The 22,186-nt window shown below is 39.1% G+C and overlaps 1 protein-coding gene across 1 annotated transcript; it reads right to left on the minus strand.

Moving 5' to 3' along the window:
• Positions 1–300: 300 nt before the first annotated feature.
• Positions 301–17,511, minus strand: LOC139448865 (uncharacterized). The gene is made up of 11 exons (XM_071230388.1): positions 17,347–17,511; positions 13,422–13,464; positions 12,850–12,996; positions 12,406–12,536; positions 12,178–12,310; positions 11,450–11,667; positions 11,139–11,219; positions 9,164–9,284; positions 8,486–8,680; positions 2,244–2,299; positions 301–375 (listed from the first exon to the last, which is right to left on the minus strand). Exons 1-11 carry the CDS (start codon positions 17,509–17,511, stop codon positions 301–303), a joined length of 1,365 nt encoding a protein of 454 aa, XP_071086489.1.
• Between the last annotated feature and the right edge of the window lie 4,675 nt (positions 17,512–22,186).

The raw sequence follows: 22,186 nt of genomic DNA on the forward strand, positions 1-22,186 counted from the left end.
TGCACGTACATAGCGATGTGCATGCATGTGTGTGTGTGTGTGTGTGTGTGTGTGTGTGTGTGTGTTTGTGTGTGTGTGTGTTGTTGCTTGTACTTGTGCTGACTGATCCAATTTATGGTGCTTGCCCACTGAGATACGAGGAGCGTTCAATAAGTTTTGCAACTTCAATATAAGACCAAGTCGCAGAATATCTTTTGCACTTTTATTTTTCAATATAATCTCCATTCACTTCAATACACTTTTTTCCATTTGTCCTTCAAGCTTTTAATACCACTTTATAGAAATTCGCAGATTAGTCCTCTAACCACGCTCTGTGGCAGCCTTTATGTCCTCGTCATCCTGGAAGCGTCTTCCACGAAGGGCAGATTTCATTTGCTGTAACAGGAAATAGTCACTGGAGGCTAATTCTGGGCTGTAGGGTGGGTGATTTTACAGTTCAAATCCACATTCACATATGGCGGCCACATGCGATCATGGATTTCTGTTGCTTTGCATCCCTCCTTGGTAAGGAACTTTATTACAGCGTGTTGTTCATGTTTGAGAGAATCCATGATTGTGACCACCCTTAGGTGAATGAAGCCATCACATCGAACCTATTGTTGTGTCTGGAACTTGTTATGACACTTGTCAACCTGATGTTATGACTAGCGTCACACCTGCCACAAGTTTATATTGTTTGTTTAAACACAAATGCCCAAATTGCAAAACTTATTGAACGCACTTCGTACCATGTCGCAGTTTAACATGAATACCGCGCTCAGACACAATGCACTGACCCGAGCCGACGAGTCCTTCACCCCCTTCATGCCGAGAGCCAGTCAGGGTAACAACAAGTACCATCTTTTAACGTTTGTTGGTGTGACGTGACCGGGGATCGAACCCCGGACCTTTCGCTCTCCGGATGGACGCTCTATCAGAAGTAGAAATATATTAGCTTTATCATGATTACCTGTAAGTAATCGAATCTGGACAGACATACCAGGTAGCTTACCGTCAACGCTGTTGGAACATTATATAGACTCTGAGCCAACCAGTCCTTGTTTTATCCTCTTAATGCCGATCGCCAGGCCGGGAAACAACAAATACCATCTGTATATACGAGATCGCGGACGCTGTCGATTCTGAAAAGGACAAAGGACGTCAACCTGTATTCCTGTTAATTACATTTGCTCACAAAGCGTTTGCTTTTGTGTAAACTAAATATGTATACATAAATATAGTGTCCATAAATAAATATAGTGCCCAGGGTCCTTTACCAATTACTTAGCTATGGTAACTTAAGTGTTTGCTTTCATTGTCTATTGCTAATCACCTATCAGCGCCAATCATCTGTTGGCTTCCCTTATTAGCTTTTACCCTTTGTATTTTCCACCTTTTGTTATTTTATTAATTTCGTTGTCCTTACATGTACATATATATGTTCTCTGCCTCATGGCATTCATTCACCTGATGAAGGAGTAAGCATGTACTCCGAAACGTTGTGTTCCTCATAATAAAGAAGTTGACATCTATATATTCTCTTCCCTATGTGTATCACTTCTAAGTGCCTTTCAAAGACCTATAAATATATAGGTTACAAATGTTTAAATATGTAGTTTAGACTAAAGATGTCCTGTGAATATTCGTGACCATAGTGTATATAAATGTAATCCCATGCCTGTTGGAAAACACGGGAGACTTATTCTGATGCTAAAAACACTGTTGCGACAATCGACGCAAGTGGTGTCACTTAGTCGTATTCTATATGTAAAAAAAAAAGAAATGAAATACTTAACGGTTAAACTGGTTTGAGCACATTCAATTACATGTCTGTTTTCGTTGCGTGTATGGAGGTTTTAAGTGGCACCCGAACTATCCCCCATAGATGTGTTTCCCCATATTAACATGACACTACAGCTTCACGCTTCATGAAGTCAGCGGTATTCAACCTGAAGCCGCGAGGTGCACGGGTTTCTCTCACCCACGAAGAGCTGTTTCACAAACATTGGCCATTTTAATAAAAAAGAGATATTTCCCCTATTAACCACGTCAAAAAGAATAACATGATATACACAAAGACATGCATAGTTCTTTTTATCATGTTTTATCACGTCATTGTATACATGGGGGATACAATACATTCACAAGGTGTTGTCTGGACACGACAGAGTGATTGTGTGCAGTAATCCAACTTCTTCAAATTTAAAGCATTGGTTAAAAGCAACAGCTATCGAAAATAACATGATGTTGTGCCCCTACTTAACCTGCGACGCCTTTAGTTCCGCGTTTTCCTGCTCCATGTGTCGCTGTTCCCGCGGTACTGCAATGACCGAGAAACTAGGATGTGAATTAAGCCGAATATTTGCACGCACCGTTTATTTCATTGTAATTTATTCAGATTTCTTTCCTCGAGGAAGCTCATGCACGACTGTATAACGGCAGCCAGTGAAAGCAGCTTTATGCGTTTTCTTTTGAAATCGCATAACATTTGAATCTGAACGTTCCCCTTTCAAATATGGATTGTTCGGGGGATTTTTTGGGGTAAACACAATATTTCTGTTACTAAACATTGCCATACGTTTGTTGTTGTTTTTTATTTTAAGTGGTCGTACATGTTAACCACGTATCATATTATACTTGCGTTGCCTTGCCACGATAATTCCATTATTTTGAAAAAATATATATTTTGATTGAGATTATAATTGTTGAATTTCTATGATTTGTTATTCTACAAATGTTGACAGCTTGAAATTTACATTAACTCTAATAAGTCAAGGCAAAAGATAAGTAAGAAATTATTATATAGGTATCAATCGTTTACCGCTCAGAATGTGTTTTATTATATTCTGTCTATATTGTTAAGAATACTATTGTGTGTAGCGTTATAGAATTAATTACCAGTGACAAGAAATGGACCTCACACAAACCTACTTACTGCCATTGATGGTATTTTTACTACATAATGCAGTTTTTCATTCCACATGCCACACTCAATTAATAATAATTTTAGTGGCATCACCTGGAAAGGGCCATTTGAGCTCAACACCTCTCTCCTTTCCCAGTCCTCAAAAAACGATTAAAGAGTATATTTTAGTTACCATAATGCCGGCGCCGCACAGTGAACTACAGGTGTAATGTCTCCCTCTTGTCCCCAAGACCAAGACCAGTCGCTGGTCTGTGGACAGAGTGACGTGTATTGTACCCTGCATCAATTGCCTGTCTCCGTGATGTTCAATTTCATGTACAATACTATTATAATGTGATCTTGTTGTCAAAGAGCTGCCTCCACATGTCCACATTCTTTCAATAACAAAATTCAGGCGAGACGTTGCAAACTCCCTCACAACGTTAACTGAAGCTCATAGGGTGATTGAACGATGAACAGTGAAATTACATATTGTGATGACGCATGGCAATATTTCTATCACTTATATTATGAGACATATCTAAAGGGAAACTTACTTTCAATGCGTCATAAAGCACAAACATACTTTCATCTGTTTACTGTAGAGCTCTTCCGTGGTCTAGTACCGGCCGCGTCAAACCAGAAGACGTTGAAAGATGGTACCTTCCTGTCAATCTGTTTCAGCATAAAGGAGTTTACCCCAAGACTGGTCGGCTCGGAGACAGTATAATGTGGTGGTATAAAAGAACTACCGTGGCATGGTATCTTGATGGAATAGCACTATACGGTCCGAACTAGTACACACACACACACACACACACACACACACACACACACACACACACACACACACACACACACACACACACACACACACACACACACACACACACACACACACACACACACACACACACACACACACACACACACACACACACACACGCTCACATACTATAACAGACACACATTCACAATAACACACACTAACAAACAATAACACACATACGCTGACACAATAACACACACTAACTCACACACAATAAGACACACACACACGATAACACACACACAATAACACACACACATACACACTCACACACAATAACACACATACACACTCACACACAATAACACACATACATGTACACTGAAAAAAATAACACACACACACTGACACACACAATATAACACACTGACACACACTGACACACACACACACACACATACGATAACACACACACACTTACACAATAACACACACACAATAACACACACACAAAATAACACACACAATCACACACAATAACACGCACACACAATAACACACACATTCACACACAATAACACACACACTCACACACAATAACACACACACTCACAACACACACGGGGACGTCATTACATTTTAGTGGCATCATTTGGAAAGGGACCTTACAGTTCACCACACCTCTCTTTACCCAGTCCTCATTCGTGTAACAAGTACGCGATATAGGGAGCTAATAATTCCTTTATGAGGCGTGAAATACTTTTAATTGAAGATAAGTGTAAGAAACATCTGCTGCTCAGTAACTGAAGTCAAACACATCCACAACAAACTTCTCCTACAACACTAGATGAAAGGGAGACAACTCATCTTGCCTTCGTCTCAAAATGGTCCACAGATCTTACTTCCGTCAATTTCTCCACCCAACTGTACCGTGCTATGTCTTTTCTCTGTGGCGTCATTGTATGTATGTGGGGGTCTATTTGTTGAGACAGAGTAGGGGAGGACCGTCAGTCCGTCATTGTGGATCTACAGTAATGGCAGTAGGTATTGCGCCTCAAGTCTCAAGCTTGCTATCCTAAATGCGAATTAAATGTAACATTTTCAAAATGACCCAATCACTGAGGGAAGGCTCTTTATTGTTTCCACTATAAACACATTTGTTATGGAATATAATTAATTCGAATTGGAACATTAGAAGAAAGTGTTACATGTTTTATCAGGTTCGTATGCTGAGATAAAATCAGATATATTTCTTTGTGTGTTTGTTGTTCAACGACGCACCCAGCAATATTCCACCTATATGATGGCGGCCTGTAAATAATCGAGACTGGACCAGACAATTCAAAGATTGGTATTGTGAACAATAGAATCATGTAAATAGCAACCTTTGTTAAATAAGATTTAACGTATGTACATGTAACATGCAAAATATCACAAATCGTTATAAAATACTACAAATACATAAAAAAATATCATGGTGTTACATACCGAACTAAAACTGTAATGGATAATATGTGCATAAAAGTTAGACAGTTTTGCAGGTATTGTGCTGTTATACAAATCACCATTTGAGACACCACATTTTGACTGGGGATGTTGTTCCAAATATCAACCCCCAATTGTTTTTTGTTCTACTGAGCTTGTGTTACCGGGTGATTGTGGTCATGTCGTAGGCGTGAGCATCATCTGACCCAATACATGATCTAGGGGGAGAAGTCTGGAGAAACAGACAACTTCTCAAAGAGTAGAACATGACCTCGAACAATAATTTTCTCCCATGAGTATTGATGCCAACCCATGCCATTACATTACACGGAAACTAAAGACGTTGAGGAACGCAAGCATCGAGTTGCACCTTCCTAGTTACTGGAGGGCGCTGACTAAGGTCCTGGGTTCATATCGTGCATGCCAAGGATCCCAGGTTTGAGACCCGTTCCATACGTGGTTTAATAAGGGCAGACTGTCGCATGTTGAGGGACTTCTATGACCCTATTGCCGTGTCAGACGCCGGCGGGGACGTCTCCATCCGCAATACGGAGTTGACAGCCCTTAGTAGTTTCAGTTCTCGCGAAACCACGAGATCTCGCCATTCTCCATACCGGTAAAGCGAACCAGTAAAAAATAAGGAGGTTACACACAGTCAAATGTTTTCCCAGAGACTTAAATAGTAACGTTACATCATTTTAAAACACAATTCAGCATTAAACAGCTATTTCCTGCACGTGTGTTCACAGTTTGGTCTTAGTGCAACAAGACCGCCTCCGTGGTCTAGTGGTAGAGCATCCGCCCGGAGAGCGGAAGGTCCGAGGTTTGATCCCGGCCGCGTCATACCAAAGACGTTAAAAGATGGTAGTTGTTGTTACCCTGTCTGGCTCGGCATTAAGGGGCTAAACAAGGACTGGTCGGCTCGGTGTCAGTATACTGTGTCTGAGTGGGATATTCATGTTCAACTGCGGCATTGTATCTCAGTGAGCTAGCACTATGAATCGGCATCAGTCCGGACAAGTACAAACAGCCACAAACACACAAACACACGCGCATTCACGTCGTCATATAAGTGCAATAATCTTGGACGCGACGTTAAACCCCATTTCACCTCACCTCACCTCTTAGAGCAGCAATACAAAAATGACAAGTTCAGCCAGCTCCTTTTCCGAGTACAGGGAGCTAAACACACCACTCCCAGTTCCTTACCAAATGTTACCTACTTGAAACTTTCTGTGGTCACATCATAAGTCATTATGTCGAAAAAAACGAGAACTAAATATAGAAAAAAACATGGTCAGTTTTAATAACTGGATAGCTGTACACTTTAAGACATAAAACTCTTACACACTTTCATCCAATCACAGCCTGCAGATATCTCTCGATCTGCACTGGTTCTGATTTTTGGTACTAGAACCAGGAGTATCCCAAGACAAAACACAAGACAAGCGATTGTCTGAACAAATGACGTCATTCTTTAATACTGCTTCAAAATAAATAAGAACCTTTGAGCAACACCATAGTATGGAAAAAATCAATGAGTGTCCTTCAAGTGCAATCCATGGCCCAGTTATACTAAGGAAACAACAGTAAGCACCATTCTAAAAGCCTATGGTACATCTATTACTTGTCACAATTTAGTTTTTTTGCAAAACGTATTTTGGAACATCCGATTTACACTTGAGAACTTCTAGGGGATTCGAATACTACATATATGTACCTTGGCAATAAAACTTAGTGACACACTGCAACCGGTGGTTGGTGTGTAACTGTCTGGTTGTGTTGCAGTAATACGTTTCACACTGACCTACGATACCCTGGGCATAAGTGAGTGTGAATGAAAAAAAAAGTAAATAATACAGTTCGTATACAGACTGATCACACCACAACCATTACTTAAATGAAATACACTGACGTTACATTGTTGACGCTTTTGTTATTCTCCTGAATTTGTGTCAGTAGGTTATATCGATACCGAGTTCGTTCTACCTCGAAATTGGTCTCAAAGAAAGAAACGGAAGAGTGAATACTACACCAAACATGTCCGATTATAGTTAAGTTTTCAATGTCTATAGTAGGTATGTTGGGCCTGTAAATACTTAGATCTATTTTCTGTAATCTCTTACACAAAGAATCATACTCATTGGTCTCCCTTTCATATTGTATGTTTTGTTTCGTGCATGTTACAATCATGTTGGCGCTCTCATTGAATTAAAGGAATGAATTGTACGTATGGAATAGATAAAAACCAACAAGCCAGTGATTGTGTCCAGTATTGCAATATTTATTTTTATTATAAATGATAAATTATATTTTAAAAGCGGGCTATTCACACTGGCAAAACATATGCAAACACATAGACTGGTTAAGCATGTTTATATCATCATAGATAGTGCATTGAAGTGCTTGAGTATTACAGTTATATCATATTACAGTACAGATGTATCCAATTATACCATTCCGATCGATATCGGCACAATTACATCCATATGGCTACTATTCCAAGCTACTTTAACCAGCTGTTATGCTGTCAAAAATGTAACAAATTGTGTCAGATTACGTATGAAAAATACTTTAGCCGTTAAATAACATCGGACTAAAAACATTAAAATCATCAATTTAACTGTGCTGAAGAGCAAACCCACACTGACAAAATGTTTGTAGCATCATAAATGAATCATAGATGATGTTCATATTGCTTCAAGACCCCACCAGGATCTTCAGATTCATTTATTAGTAAATACTTATCAGAGAAAATACGAATTTATATATGTCAACTGTACCGTTTCATAACAGTTTGAAACACGTTATCACCCGAAAAGACAGCATTCTTGAAGCAGCTAACAACACAATGTACTGCTTAGATACAACATTCACACTTGTGTACTGCTTCATGGCAGCTGCAATGCATATATGCTGAATACAATAAAGATTATATGTGCCACTTTGTTGTTAACTAATCAACATTGGCCCTGATACTCAGTCATTATTACGTTCCATTTAGTCACACATATTCATAATAAAATGTTCGTGTTTGATCAAACCATCAGTATCACATTCATAATGCAAATACACTCAATAGCTGAAGTAGAATGAGATGAGGTGTTCTTTGCAACGGTGTCAGTTGTGTCGCGGCATTGGGGACTAGAACAAAATAACAATGGAATACATTAATTTTGATCCGAATAACGAAACTTATGGCATTGATATAGATTTCTAGATCGACATTATTGATCAGTACTGAAGACAATATATTCATAAGTCACTCAGTAAGAAAACAAAACAGTTATGCAACTACAATATTTGAAACCCAGGTAAAATTAGAACAGTGCTTGTTCCATCCCTACCTGGCGTGGTGGTTGTAGTAACCATGGACGTGGTGGTTGTAGTAACCATGGACGTGGTGGTTGTAGTTACCATGGACGTGGTGGTTGTAGTTATCATGGACGTGGTGGTTGTAGTTATCACGGGCGTGTTTGTTGTTGTCACAATTGTCGTGACAGTTGTAGTTGTCATGGGCCTGCTGATTGTGGCGGAGCTGCCTGAATTAGTTAGTGAAACATCGGAGCAATATTAGTAAGTTAAACGCAGATGAATACATACACTTAGTTGTTGAAGTAAATCAGTAAATGATAATAGTTTACTATCTATTAGCAGCGAGTGTAACTTAATTAGTGGTGTGCTTGTTGCAATCGCAGATCATGTAAGTGTTCCTATTTGCAACTTGGAGAAACGGTCTGATAGCAATGAAACATTTTAATTGAACAGATATTATTGTTTATATCAAGGCACATCAGGTAACAGTTTCACTTGACTGTCTGTCTGCTATGTGATGAACATGTGTGAATAGCGTACCAACGACAGGAAAAAGGTTGAACTCTTTGATATTCAAGCGCTTCATTCAGGGCTAAGGGAATTCCTATTTCTAGATGCAACGAAAGTTGGACATGTATGCATTTATTCCACATAAAATATCACTTAAATATGCTGTATGAATTATAGCCAAGATAGATGCGAACACTCACCTACAGTGAACATGGTGGAGGGTGTATCCAGACACGGCTGACATTGCCTCACTCCATGGGTAATGGCGGAATAACACACGCATCTTAAGTCATCCTGGCTGTAAGGGTCCACAGGTTGAATCTGAAAAGGGTAATCAGATACATGCATGTTGTTCATCATCACGTGTATTGCAGCATACGGTATTTTAACTATCGAATACGCTTAATTCAATGCATGATAAATCAACGGACATATACCCTTCAGCGTGCATTTCATATAACCAACGTGTGTGAGTCTATGTTATTTTACACTGCAATATAATACTATATCACGAGAGAAAGTTATTTTATGGATGTCAACTTCTTTATTATGAGGAAACACAACGTTTCGGATTGCTTACTCCTTCGTCGTCCTTATGTGTATCACTTTCCATATATAACAAAGTTCAGTAAAATATCAAATCACAGTTTAGTACCATGAGCTGACGGTGTCACGTATGTACACTCAGGTGGATCACACAGTGTAACCACCAAATATGATGTCACGTAACTTCTTGCAAAACCATGCTGTTATTCTACATGCTTGTCTTTTTACAATAGCACATGCCTTCATTGTATCCTCGCGATCGGTTTATAAAAACATCCAACACTGGCAAACAAGGGGATAATTATAATGAGTCATAACTATTGCCACGTTGTTCAGTTACGGTATTAGAACCTTGTTCAGCATCATGTTAATCAAAATTTATCTTTTAAACGCCAATTGCAAGTTTGTTAGCAGAAGCAACTTTTATTTGAGATATCTAGAGTTTAACATGTTGAAGATGAAATAATAACACGACGAGTGCTCAAGCATGTAGTAGCTTCGTAGACCTTTGAGTTGTGGTGCCTGACAACCCTGGGAAACCAAGGTACGAATATGTACCTTACTTGTGATCAGGTGGTTAGGCTCAGTCATTTGGTTCATTGTGTGAGGCAGCAAGTGACGTTGGTCGTAAAAAGTATCATTGATTTTATCTAACCTAGATTATTTACAGGCCAGATAGCTTGAGTGCAGTGTTGGGTAACAAACAAAGCAACTATCTGAATGCAGAAAGTCCTGTTGACATGAGTCTGTCCTGTGTATAGTAATCTCGATGTGTGAAATTTATAGAAGATATTTCATGTGTCGAGTGAAACGTAGTTTGGTGCTTGTAAAATCTTAAAAAAATATAAACAAACGTAACCAAAAATATTCAGGGTCATGAAAATTCTGCATCATACATACAGATATGATTATATACAAAATCAACTTTAACTAAAAGATATTCAGGAAAACTACGAGACCGCTGTTGGAAGCGAAACACACGCTGGTCAAGAAACAAAAATGGCGCTTTGCGAAACGAACGTTATCGATTGACGAGTTAAATGAGAAATAAATTTACAGTTTATACCGAAACATTTTCAAGAGAACAACAAAGGGGGTAAAGCGATATTAACTCCTTAAATGACCATTATTTTGCCTGGTCAATGTGGAACTGATGTGAAAAGGAAGTCAACCGTTTGTGTACGGGTAAGACACTTACGAATTTAAGGAGAGGTAACTCTTGTATGACAATAGTTCCGTCAAAATGTCATGTTCACAGCAGTTAAATATCAAGTGTTATGTTAACTGCAATGAAAATGTCACTTTTCTCAACTTCGGAAAACTCAGCTCGTGTGTGCTAATTCTTTACGTATTTATTACATGTGTATAGTTATTGTGATGTGTGTCTGTGATGCCTATCTATATGGACGTGTGATTGCCATATGCTTAGCCATTCTGGAGTGCATCTACATTATTTAGAAGTCTACAATATCTGTTGTTATTGTAATGTGTGTAGTTATTGCAATTTGTGTGTGCCATGTGTATATCAATTCTTATTTTGACCTGTCGTCAGTTATTGTAATTATTATTTTAACAGTTATTGATATTATTAACTATATTTTTGTAATATATTATTTATTGATTACTTACATGGATGACGTATTCTCCAGCGGCGATATCACTAAAGGAAGCCAGGAATGTGGTCTCAGTTTGGTAAGGGGGATCAAATTCCTGAAATTGATACATCGCCATAACAGTTCATGTATGTATATATGAGACGTGAATAGATCAACAGACACAAAACATGTACTCGTCGTAGCATCGTGATGCTCAGAAAGAAGATCGCTTTGTGAATTATGTTTTTTTCATGACTGTAGCATAGCCAACATTAAGTAACATCTATACATGTCTACATGATAAAGTTAGAGCATAAAATCTGTAATTAATAACATACAACTCACCCTCTCTTGACAAAAGAAACCTGAATCAGTCGACACAATGCATGTTTCTACAGCATTTAAACTGTCATTCTTGGACACCAGCATCACTGTGTATTGCCTGAAGCCATATCTAGAGGGTGCTAGGCTGAATTTGGCCTCGATAGTAGCAGGTGCAGGAAATTGTATTTCATCATAGGATATAAACGGTATCCAGTTTCTGGCGGGAATGTCTATTCCCTCTGAAAGAAAGCCATTATATTTCTGTAAAGTCACTTGTATATTGTCATCTGAATGTACTTATATGGCTTAAACGGACACCAGACGTGAAATACTGGTAGATGCATAAATGGTTTAGCTAATAAAACAGACGAGAAATACTTGTAAATGTCGTAAGTGGTTTAAACGAAAGCACGCAATTGTTCTATCAATAAACCAGGTCATACGTTGTCGCAACTTTACCGTTATCTGTATATATGTGTCCTATTTTACACGTGACTAGCAGACACACTGTTTATAATTACAACTAGTGCTATTAGATTTTGTATGTATCTATTTTAAAGAGCATATCCTCATGACATTATATATATTGTGCTTCAGACTTCATTGTCGTTTATACGGAAAGGCTATTCTGTTCAGATCTGACAATAGAGACCACTGGAAAGGCTGCTATCAAACATGGGTATGATCTCGTAAAATCAGCATGTTATATAGGTAGTTCCAGTTGGATTTTGACCAGGGCAGTTCCATACTTTGAACAGGCTGCAGTGTGAAGAACTTGGTCAGTCTGACAACTGGTGAGTGATGTGGGAGAGATGATAGATGGAGCTGATGCAGCAGATGCGACCCCCCAACGAATCCAACCAGTTTCTTTTGAAATACCAGCTGAAACATTAATCATACATTTCATGTGATTAAAACACTTTTCCTTTGTATTAATGATTAACTAAAACGAAAGAGGTAACAACAACACATATTACCTTGGTGCCGCTTAGGTTGAACAGAGAATGAGAAAAATCAAATATCCTGCAAACGAATTTGGAACTGTTATCTGTCATGTCATGTGTCCGTATTTCAAGACGAAATCCCTGAATTCGTCCACGCCCAGTGTCTGTAAAATAATACAAACACAGTGAGATACACATTCTTACACAACTACATATAGATCAATTACGTTGTACATGTCCCACGTAACATACCATCAGAATGATCTCGTTTAACTACAGACTCCAGACAGTTTAATACTACAATACAACAATCATGTCAACTCAAATAACTTTTCCAACAATCGCATATTTGATTTTCGTAGGTGCTATATAGCTGTGGCCGGATTTGGCAGTAATTTTCCACACATCCAAAACAATTATAGCATTAATACTCGTTCTTAAGCAAAAGGTTAAGAAATGTACTTTGTAGTAAGTTACCACTTTCTGGTGTCTCCCATTCAATGATGGTCTGAGGACTGCTGTTCTGGTTGGGGTCGGCAATAAGTGTTCCATTCACTGACAAGGAAGTGGGAGGGGTAGCTGGGATGGTACCCTCCAGATGTGGTGGGAGACTGTCCTTACATCCTATGCATATGTGAGCAAATAGCGGTATCATCGTACACAGAGTCAGGTCGGCATCCTAACACATGGTCTCAATAGTAAATGGGTCGTACGACAAGGATCAAGTACTCAACATCCTCCGAATACGAGACAAAGACTCTTTCGATTTGAAATCGAAGTGTACAGTTTGTGTCTGTAGAGATAAAGGGTCAGAATGTAATGAGGTTATAAGTGTGATGGTTTTAAACAAATTGATAATGGAACCTTTTCAAGTGAGAAAGTAGATTTCGGTTGTTTTTGTGTAACATGTTTCAAATGAGCTAGTCACGAAGCAACAATATCTTAATATTTAACATAATCGGGATGGGATTTATATAAGCACCATGGATTACTTAACTGATGGTTTTAAGGTTTAGAAGGAATATATATATACTATACATATAACCCACGTTCAGTCCCATAGAGTGTGCAGTTGACAGGCTCTCTCTGAAACTAAAGAAGACACGAATGAATACTCGGAGTCCTTATTTATTGCATACACGTTAGCATTTAATGCCATACGTGGATGGAATCTTGGTTCATATGCTGGCAGCCTGTATTGTGATACATTGTGGTTCTACAATTTTCCAGATGTTTCTACATTTCTGTTTGTGATATGTTATACATGTATATCGTCGTATGAAGTAAACTTACATTGATTTAATATTGTCAGGGTTAATATAGGGTACAGTGATGATTGAACTCATCTGTGTAATAACCTTAAATGTAAATATTGTGTGCACCTTAAATGCCGGCTCATGGAGCGTCACAGGCACCATACATATTCCCTGATTTACAAGTTTGCACAAGATGCGTCAAGAACCTTATAATGGACATGACAACACTAGCAAAGTTATGTGAAACATCGACGTCAGTGCTGGTATTAGAATGTGTGTCTTATGACTTATCCTTCTCCTGTTTCTAAATTGAATGTACAATTGGTTTGCTTAATCGCATTAACAAACGACAGATGTGGTCAAACGACTTAGCGCTTCCCCACTCGTAATGTCCGGCGGTCGGCAAAGTCCGGCACCGTTCGGCTCAGATCGGTGTCTATACGTTCATTAGGGTATTACTTGAGAATTTATTGCCCGTAAAATTAACCCTCAAGCAGTTTAATTGCATACTTTTATCATATTTTGATTTGGTATATGTTATCTGATATATGTGTGCAGCTTATTCATGTATTAAAAGGGATTGTGGTGTTCTTGGAGTGGCCGGGTTATCTTGTACTGTGTAGATTTGTCTCACTTATTTATGATCTTTTTTTGTCATCTAAGAACTTGTAAAGAATTCAAACAGGACAAAAATGCTTATGCTTAAGATATCAAAACATGATGATGCAATGCAACATAGAGAGGGCACTGCATCTGGTCTTGGCACACCTAGTTAAGAGATACTGAAAAACCTATCTAATCAAACCACGAGTTTACTGACTGTGTTGTACAACACAACATGGTCCAGAGGAGAAGTCCTACTTATCCCACTTCTAAGACAAGGGAAGCAGGATCAAACTCGTATCGTCTTATTTCACTCACTTCAAACACGTGCAAAGCTATGGAAGCCATGGATACAAAAAAACATGCATCACCGTGAAATACATCAGACCTGAAGGGACAACCACGTCTAGGTCATATACTAAGACTGGAACATGAAATAACAAAGTCCAGTTAAACAGACAATATCTAGCTGCAGTATTTCTGGGTTTCAGCAATGCCTTGGACATGGTATGGCATGACGGACTCCTCACAAAACTGGCACCAAATGGAAGGGAACATGGAAAACTTCATAGACAGCTTTCTGCAAAACAGGTCGCTGTCAGTAAAAAATGGGAACAATAAATCTGATCCAATGTTATTAGAAAATGGCATGCAACAAGGCAGCAGTATAAGTAGATTAATGGTGTAGTAAATGAGGTTTACTGTGGGAGTTCTATTCAAACACTGGGGAAAAGATGTTATGATATCCCATCTGTCTATACAAGGAAAACCAATCAAATTCGAAACAATACACTGGGTGATCCTCGATCAACATGTCACTTGTAGCAAACATATAGAATATGTGGAAACAGATGTCCTAAAGACATGAACGTATTGCGGGCAATTTCAGGCACATATTAGGATACCTCAAGGGGCACTCAGCTGGACCTCTACATATCACCTATCAGATAAAACATCAAAAGATCAAATGGTTGTGAGTCTTTTCACACAGCATCAACCACTGTCTTGAGCCGCCTCGACAGAATACAATACAAAGCCCTAATGCTAACCAAAGTAGAAGCACTACATTTAGAAACATTGGAACTAAGAAGAGAGCAGGCAATATTATTGTTTTCGGGACGAACATCGAACCCTTTGGTGAACAAGATTTGGCAAGACAAACACACCCGAGATGAAAATTCCTCACTGAAGCCATCTGGGATATTACTAGGTAAACTCACCAGAAGTCAAAATTGTGATGACATTCAGCCACCAGAAAGTCACTACAAATGGTTACACTCTCGCACGACTTTAAAAATTCTCAAAGTTGACGCTGCTTTAACATCAGAAGTCACTAAAAACGGAAATCCAACCATACTACGATCAGTAGCTATCACTAAAATTCAAACTACTTGGGACAACTGGGCCCATATATTCACTGATGGATCCAAGAATCCTATCAAAAAGATTGCTGTTTATGGGACCCATAGCTCGACATCAAAAGCACATTCGGTCCACCTGCTTAACTGTCAGTATTCACTGCTGAATTGTAGGCAATCTACCGGATTGCTGGGTTGGTTTGTTGTTTATCGCCGTAATATCCCAGCTATATGACGGCGGTCTGTAAATACTCGAGTAGTGATGAATATCATGAGCATCGATCCACACAATTATGATCGATGACATGCATCAACCAAGTCAGCGGGCTTGACCACCCGATCCCGTAAGTCGCCTCTTACGACAAGCATAGTCGCCTTTTACAGCAAGCATCGGTTACTGAAGACCTATTCTACCCTGGATCATCACGGGTCCGGAACTACCGGAAGCAAAGGCAGTCACCCTATCAGACTATCTCAGTGCACAACACGCTATCAGCGGCAGAAACTCAAACTCGTGCTCGTGACCAAACACAGTCAATAATACTCTATACAAATATACAAAACCATCGGACAACGAAGGACAACAGGTGAAGCTGTGTTGGATTCCGTCTCACTCACACAGATATTCATGGAAGTGAGGAAGCAGAGTGAACCTTAGACAAAGCGGAGATCAGCCTATTCCCTTGAGTAAACTATAGATACAATGCAAAAGCAAAGCCTCCATAGCCCAACGATGGCAAGTCCAGTGGGATGCAAGTAAGATCGGCAGATATAGAAAACTCAACCCACGATCCACCAAAAACCGTGCTCATACTCAATTGAAAGGAAGTTGAAGTAGCCATCTCACGCCTCAGACTCGGTCTCAAAAAACACTATGACAAGGCTTTCCAATCTTGCAATCAATTTGAATCCATTGCTGACTTGTTACTGGAATGTCAAGACCATGTCCCAGACCGTGATCTGTTAAAACAAGAATTGCAGTGAGATTCGCTGTCTGTCGTAGATCTCTAAACGCCAAGACATGCAATAGCGAAGGCCAAACACTATTGATGAGAGGACAGCTACTCGAACGTATATGAACAAGCATTCAAATATCAAAATGAAATCATTTCAACAGCATGTGTATCTATAGCTACCGGCAGGATTTGCTAGACCGCTTACGGGTCGTCCTGTAACTTTGTGGTCAGATCGAAACCTAAGTTTCGCAAGTAATTAATTATGGGACAGTACTGACTTACTCTGGTGTTACTGATGTAAACTAATCGGCTAGGATATCATATTGTATAGCTTTGTTTAGTCTAAGCGACCTTAGTCTATAAGATTATTTACGCGTGTTCGTATAATCTCAATTGTCAAAGTGACGTATTTTAGGGATAGACCCTCAGTACTCAGTCGACTGTCTTGTCAGAGTGTTTATCTAGCTATCTTTTGTTATATCTGTTGTACAATTGTGTAGCCAACCAGCTTGTATATTTGTTCATGGTTATTAATCAGTGATCATTGTCAGTGTCGATTTCGGTCTTGATGCTTCATATTGTCCTCTATAGTTGTATTTAGCTTTTCATTATTACTTTAAACTTATTCTCCATGACACGCGCCAACGTCGTCATTAAATTAAAACATGACAGTAAGATAGGGAGTATTTAGTATTATCTTTGTTGAATTGTTCAAAGCCTGTGCATTTGACGATGCAAACCCAATGTTCATACAACCGTTAAAACCTATAACTAATTCCTAAAAATAGAGTTTCTACTTACCGGGTTTCCCCATACTACAAAGTGTTCTGGAGGGCGAGTTCGTGAACAATTACCATAGACAGTCATTTCATCGTATGACAATATGACTGGTACTATGAAACTCACAATAAACATCCAAGAAGAAGAAAACATCATGACTTCTTCAACACTGGAAACGTTCTGCATGATGGCGTTGAACGCTGACGTTGCATAATATTTATTTCAGTTCGACAACTTGAGTAAGGCATGGTGTCACGATCATGAATATACAATTGTCACTATACAAAGAACGGAATCGGATATCCACATGCCTGTGCACAGCAATGCTGGCCTTGTCCTATTATCAAGAACCATAATAGTACGACAATGGACTATCTTGGGTCTCTATCTAACGCCACAGTTGACAATGCACCACATATTCATAGCACTGCCGCGTTTGCTTTTCATGTCTAATTTGTCCTCTGCTTTTTGTGTTGGTATGATAATGTGCTTGCAAATGTCCATTGAAACACGCATAACTCCGTGGGATCAATGCCTGGTTCTATACTTATACTTTCCCAGTCAACGACGATATGATGTAAATTACCCTTAGAATATGGTCTTAACATGCCACTTTACAACGTTGTTTATGAGCTTGTCAAAATAAAGTCGACGTTGGAAAATTGTTTGTCACTACAGTGGTTGCTACTGACTAAAATGCAAATGTAGCATCTCATATTATATCAGTAGCAATAGTTTAGATGATAGAAAATTATGAGTGTATTAGATAGGTTGATTCACTTTGTATTAGTGAGTGAGTATGATTTTACACCGCTTTTAGCAATATTACAGCCATTCTACAAAAGCGAGGAATCGAACCCGGGTCTTTGGCGGGACGTGCTAACGCTTTAACCACTAGGCTACCCTATTGCCCCTTAACCCTCGAAAATGCATTGTGACCACCCAATCATCCAATTTCCATAATCACGGGTGTCTCCGGCTATAAAGACACTCATGGTATGATGGCGATGTGGTCTACAAAGGATGACAATGAGTAAGAACTACAGTAAAGTACGGTTATAACGAACTCAAAGGGACTACTAACGTTAGTTCGTTATAACCGGAGTTCGTTATAAGCATATAAATAGCATAACTACAGGAAATAGTCGGGACCAAAAAGTAAGTTCGTTATATCCGTCAGTTCGTTATAAGCGTGTTTGTTATAACCGTAGTTAACTGTATACCCATTTCAGCAATAGTGTAATCATTCAACTCCAAGAGACACCAATTTAGGGTTTCAAACGCTCTACCCATGTCCGTATTTGAAATTTAGTTCTTTAGCGTAAATCGTCTCTTAATACGATTGTACCGTTCAGAAACAGCGCCAATGAACCACATCAATCCCTCAACACCATGCGGTTCGTTTTGTCACCAGGCATGTTGTAAGGGAGGTAAGCCATCTAGTCTCACTCTTGTCAAACCCAGCATGAAAGGGTTGCTGCGCTCTGTCGTGTTACCCCTTTTCGACACCAGAACAAATAGCCGAGATTAAAAAAGGGAGACAACTCCATCGTGTCAACGTGTCATGTTGTTGTGAACGCTCGCTGCATTGCTAAAATACAATTGTCGATGTGCTGATTTATCCTTCGTATATGTGCTTTTCTGTGATCATGCAGATTAATGTCGGTGCAGATTTAAAAGCCAAATTCGGATAAAACTACTCACACATAGTGTTGTGTACGTATATGAAACGTTATACATCTGGGATCTTCTGATGTAACCCAATGACACAATAGCAATATAGTGAAGTTATGTGCGCCTGGACAGGTACATGTACGAGACCCGTGGAGATTCAGGGGGTAGAATAGGTCGTCAGCAACCCATACTTGCCGTAAAAGGTGACTATGCTTGTCGTAAAAGGCGACCAACGGAATCGGGTGGTCAGGCTCCCAGACTTGGTTGATACATGTCATCGACCCCAATGGCGTGGATCGATGCTCATGATGTCAATCACTGGATTGTCTCGTCCAGACTCGATTATTTACAGACCGCAGTCATATAACTGGAATATTGCTGAGTGCGGCGTTAAACAACAACCAACCAACCAACCAACATGTACGTAATAAGTGAAAGTCGTCTAGATTAACACAAAACGTCAACGCAAGAGAATATCCAGTCTCGAGTATTTGCCGAAGCAGATTCCAAAGGGCGTAACAAAAAGGCCAAATAGCAGAGAGAATTATATAAATGGATCACTGAAAATCAGTGATGACTCCAGGTATTCTGCCCAGCCAGTAGCACCACCCACTCACACAATTTGCTTAACAAAGTAAGTGTTTGGTTGTTGCATTGTTTCCCCTCTCACTTTACCACGGCAATGTCACAATAAACTGTGGGTGCAATGTGATATCTTAAAACATTTCCATAAACGTTCCAATGAATCGTCGTCCACAAAGACAGGATCACGGACTAACACGGGATGACAAGGGGTTCCTGTAATGGATGACATCAGATATTTCGATTTATAAACTCTTCTTCTTTTCTTCTGCCCTTGACAGTTCACCGTAGTTCAGGTGGAATAGTGATAATTGTGGGACAAAACGACTAATGGAATATAGAGTTGCGTCGACATACACGATAGAGCCCGTGTTAACCAGTTCTTCAAACAAAACAATTAAATCTATCTAATTTAGTTATACGTTTCTTGTATTCGCGTATGCAGATACACGGCGTCTGACTTTTGTTTTGTATTTTACATCAGAATAAAAGGAAACTCATTTATAAATGTATAATAATCAATACATACTGTAACTTTAGTAGAATAAAAAAACATGCATAATCTCATATACCATACAATTCAATGGTACTTTCGACTAAATGATCTTATGTACACTTGACATTACATGCGGTCTTTTCTGTGATAGTATCGTGCAGGCGAAAACTATGGAAACGTAGTAGGGCCACAGTCTAAAAAATATATCATCTACGTAAAGCGATACCATCATCTACGTATATGATGTTATGATCTACGAAGAAGAAAGTATCATATACTATCGAGGCATCTACCTTTGTAACAATATGTTCTCGAGCAATCGACACTAGTTCCGGGTCAGTTATATATAAACTCTTGCTTGATTCATAATTAATGACCGATGTGTTGGACTTTTAGCCTTGACATGTCTTTATTGAGGTACTTTATAAACACTAAATAAACCAAATCTTCATTTAAATGTGTCGAAGTTACAGACGAATGACACACGCCACTCTCTTACATCCGAAATACAGAGAGGAGAGTATGAAATCTTCGCCAAACTACAAACACTTATGATCATTATTCAAATTCATATCGAAATTATATATCAATCACAACATGGTTTAAGTCTGAGGATTCACTCAAATATGTTGATTCTCACGATTTCTCCATACGGATATTAGGTTTAAGAGGTAAAACGCGACCATGAAGGGATGAGAATCACTGTAACTATAAACATATATATGAAACTAATAGCATCATCATCCTGAAGCACTGAAGGTACAATTCTGCAGTTTGTGTTTATATTTTAGCGCTGATAGTTTGGCAACTTCAAACGATATCAGTATGTAGTAAAATTAAAGGCCAAATGAAACTAAACAACAAACAGGTTCTCAAACATAATTAAATTAACAGTAATTAAGTAGTTGCCTTTATTTAAAGGGAGTGAGTGAGTTGGGTTTAACGCCGATTTTAACAGTATTCCAGTTATATCGCGGCGTGTCAGCTTAATGTGGGAGGAAAGCCCGAAGTGATGCAGGTCTCAGACGTTTACCACTTCGGTGAAAAACCCACGAGCACGGGTATGGTGCTGACAAACCTAGAAACATAATCGGGGCGAAACGGGATTCGAACCCACAATCATAGGTTTCCGGCGTGACTAAAGGACGCAACTCTGCACAGCGAATCGCGGCGACGTAGACGACTGGGCCACCCGTGCCCCCGCCTTTATTTAAAATATAAATGTTTGTGTAAACTAGTATCCACCCAAAATTGCAACTTTATAAACAATATCTTTGTGTCATTAATAAGTAACGAAACTTGCGATTATAGCATAACATACGGAGATGAGAGTATCTTCAACGTAGATGTAAGTATCATTTATGAAGATGATATTTTTTTAGAATGTGGCACTAATACGCTTCTTTAGAAATCATCTCACTTTACACATGAAAGATTTGTACACGGTTCGCTACAAAGGCCTGTGATTAAATAAGGCTGAATGTGGCCTGGGTAGAAGACAGAATGTCACAGTGACCTTGTCACACCAGGAAGTCCATAGTCACACGTTATCGATTAGGAGTGATTAACAATATATAAATACATACAACTCAGATCGTTGTTAACGGTACGTGCATGTCTCTGCAGTGTCGTTAGAGCACAGGCAAATACTTTCGTCCAATGGGTGGTCACTATTTGGTCAGGTGTAGTGCATTTATATGCTGATAAAGTACTGTAAAGTATACAGTTCACATAGGCGTTAAACTCTCATTAAACTTGCACATTTCAGCATGACATGACTTAAACAACAAACCATGGGTGATTTTATTTATTTAATACCAATAACGACAGTTTCTAATTGATGTAATAAATTCTACTGGCTCAAGTTCTATTCCATAGCAATCTGGGTCTCCTTGTCGCATTGCTTAATTTGAAAATTGTCCCTTTTCCTGGGCTTGATTGGTCATGGCAGAGAGACAGTTTTAATTCCTCAGTCTGAAAATCCAAAATACAGTCTCGAATAATAGTCCCTCATAATCCTCAATATAGCGCTCGCTATCTGATAGAGCGATCTAGAGGATAGCGTTTCTACATAGGACGACTGAAGCCAATAGTGTATTTCTTTCGCCG

This window comes from Haliotis cracherodii, unplaced genomic scaffold (assembly GCF_022045235.1).
Source record: "Haliotis cracherodii isolate W230 unplaced genomic scaffold, xgHalCrac1.p SCAF_7, whole genome shotgun sequence".
Lineage (NCBI taxonomy): Eukaryota > Metazoa > Mollusca > Gastropoda > Lepetellida > Haliotidae > Haliotis > Haliotis cracherodii.

Excerpts from the sequence above, each read along its gene's own strand:
- LOC139448865 (XM_071230388.1), bottom strand. The coding sequence starts at position 17,511 with ATGCAGAACGTTTCCAGTGTTGAAGAAGTCATGATGTTTTCTTCTTCT. Across the intron at positions 12,537-12,849 it reads ATGGGAGACACCAGAAAGTG|ACACTGGGCGTGGACGAATT; the intron begins GTAACTTACTAC and ends ATTATTTTACAG. Across the intron at positions 12,311-12,405 it reads TCAACCTAAGCGGCACCAAG|CTGGTATTTCAAAAGAAACT; the intron begins GTAATATGTGTT and ends TTAATGTTTCAG.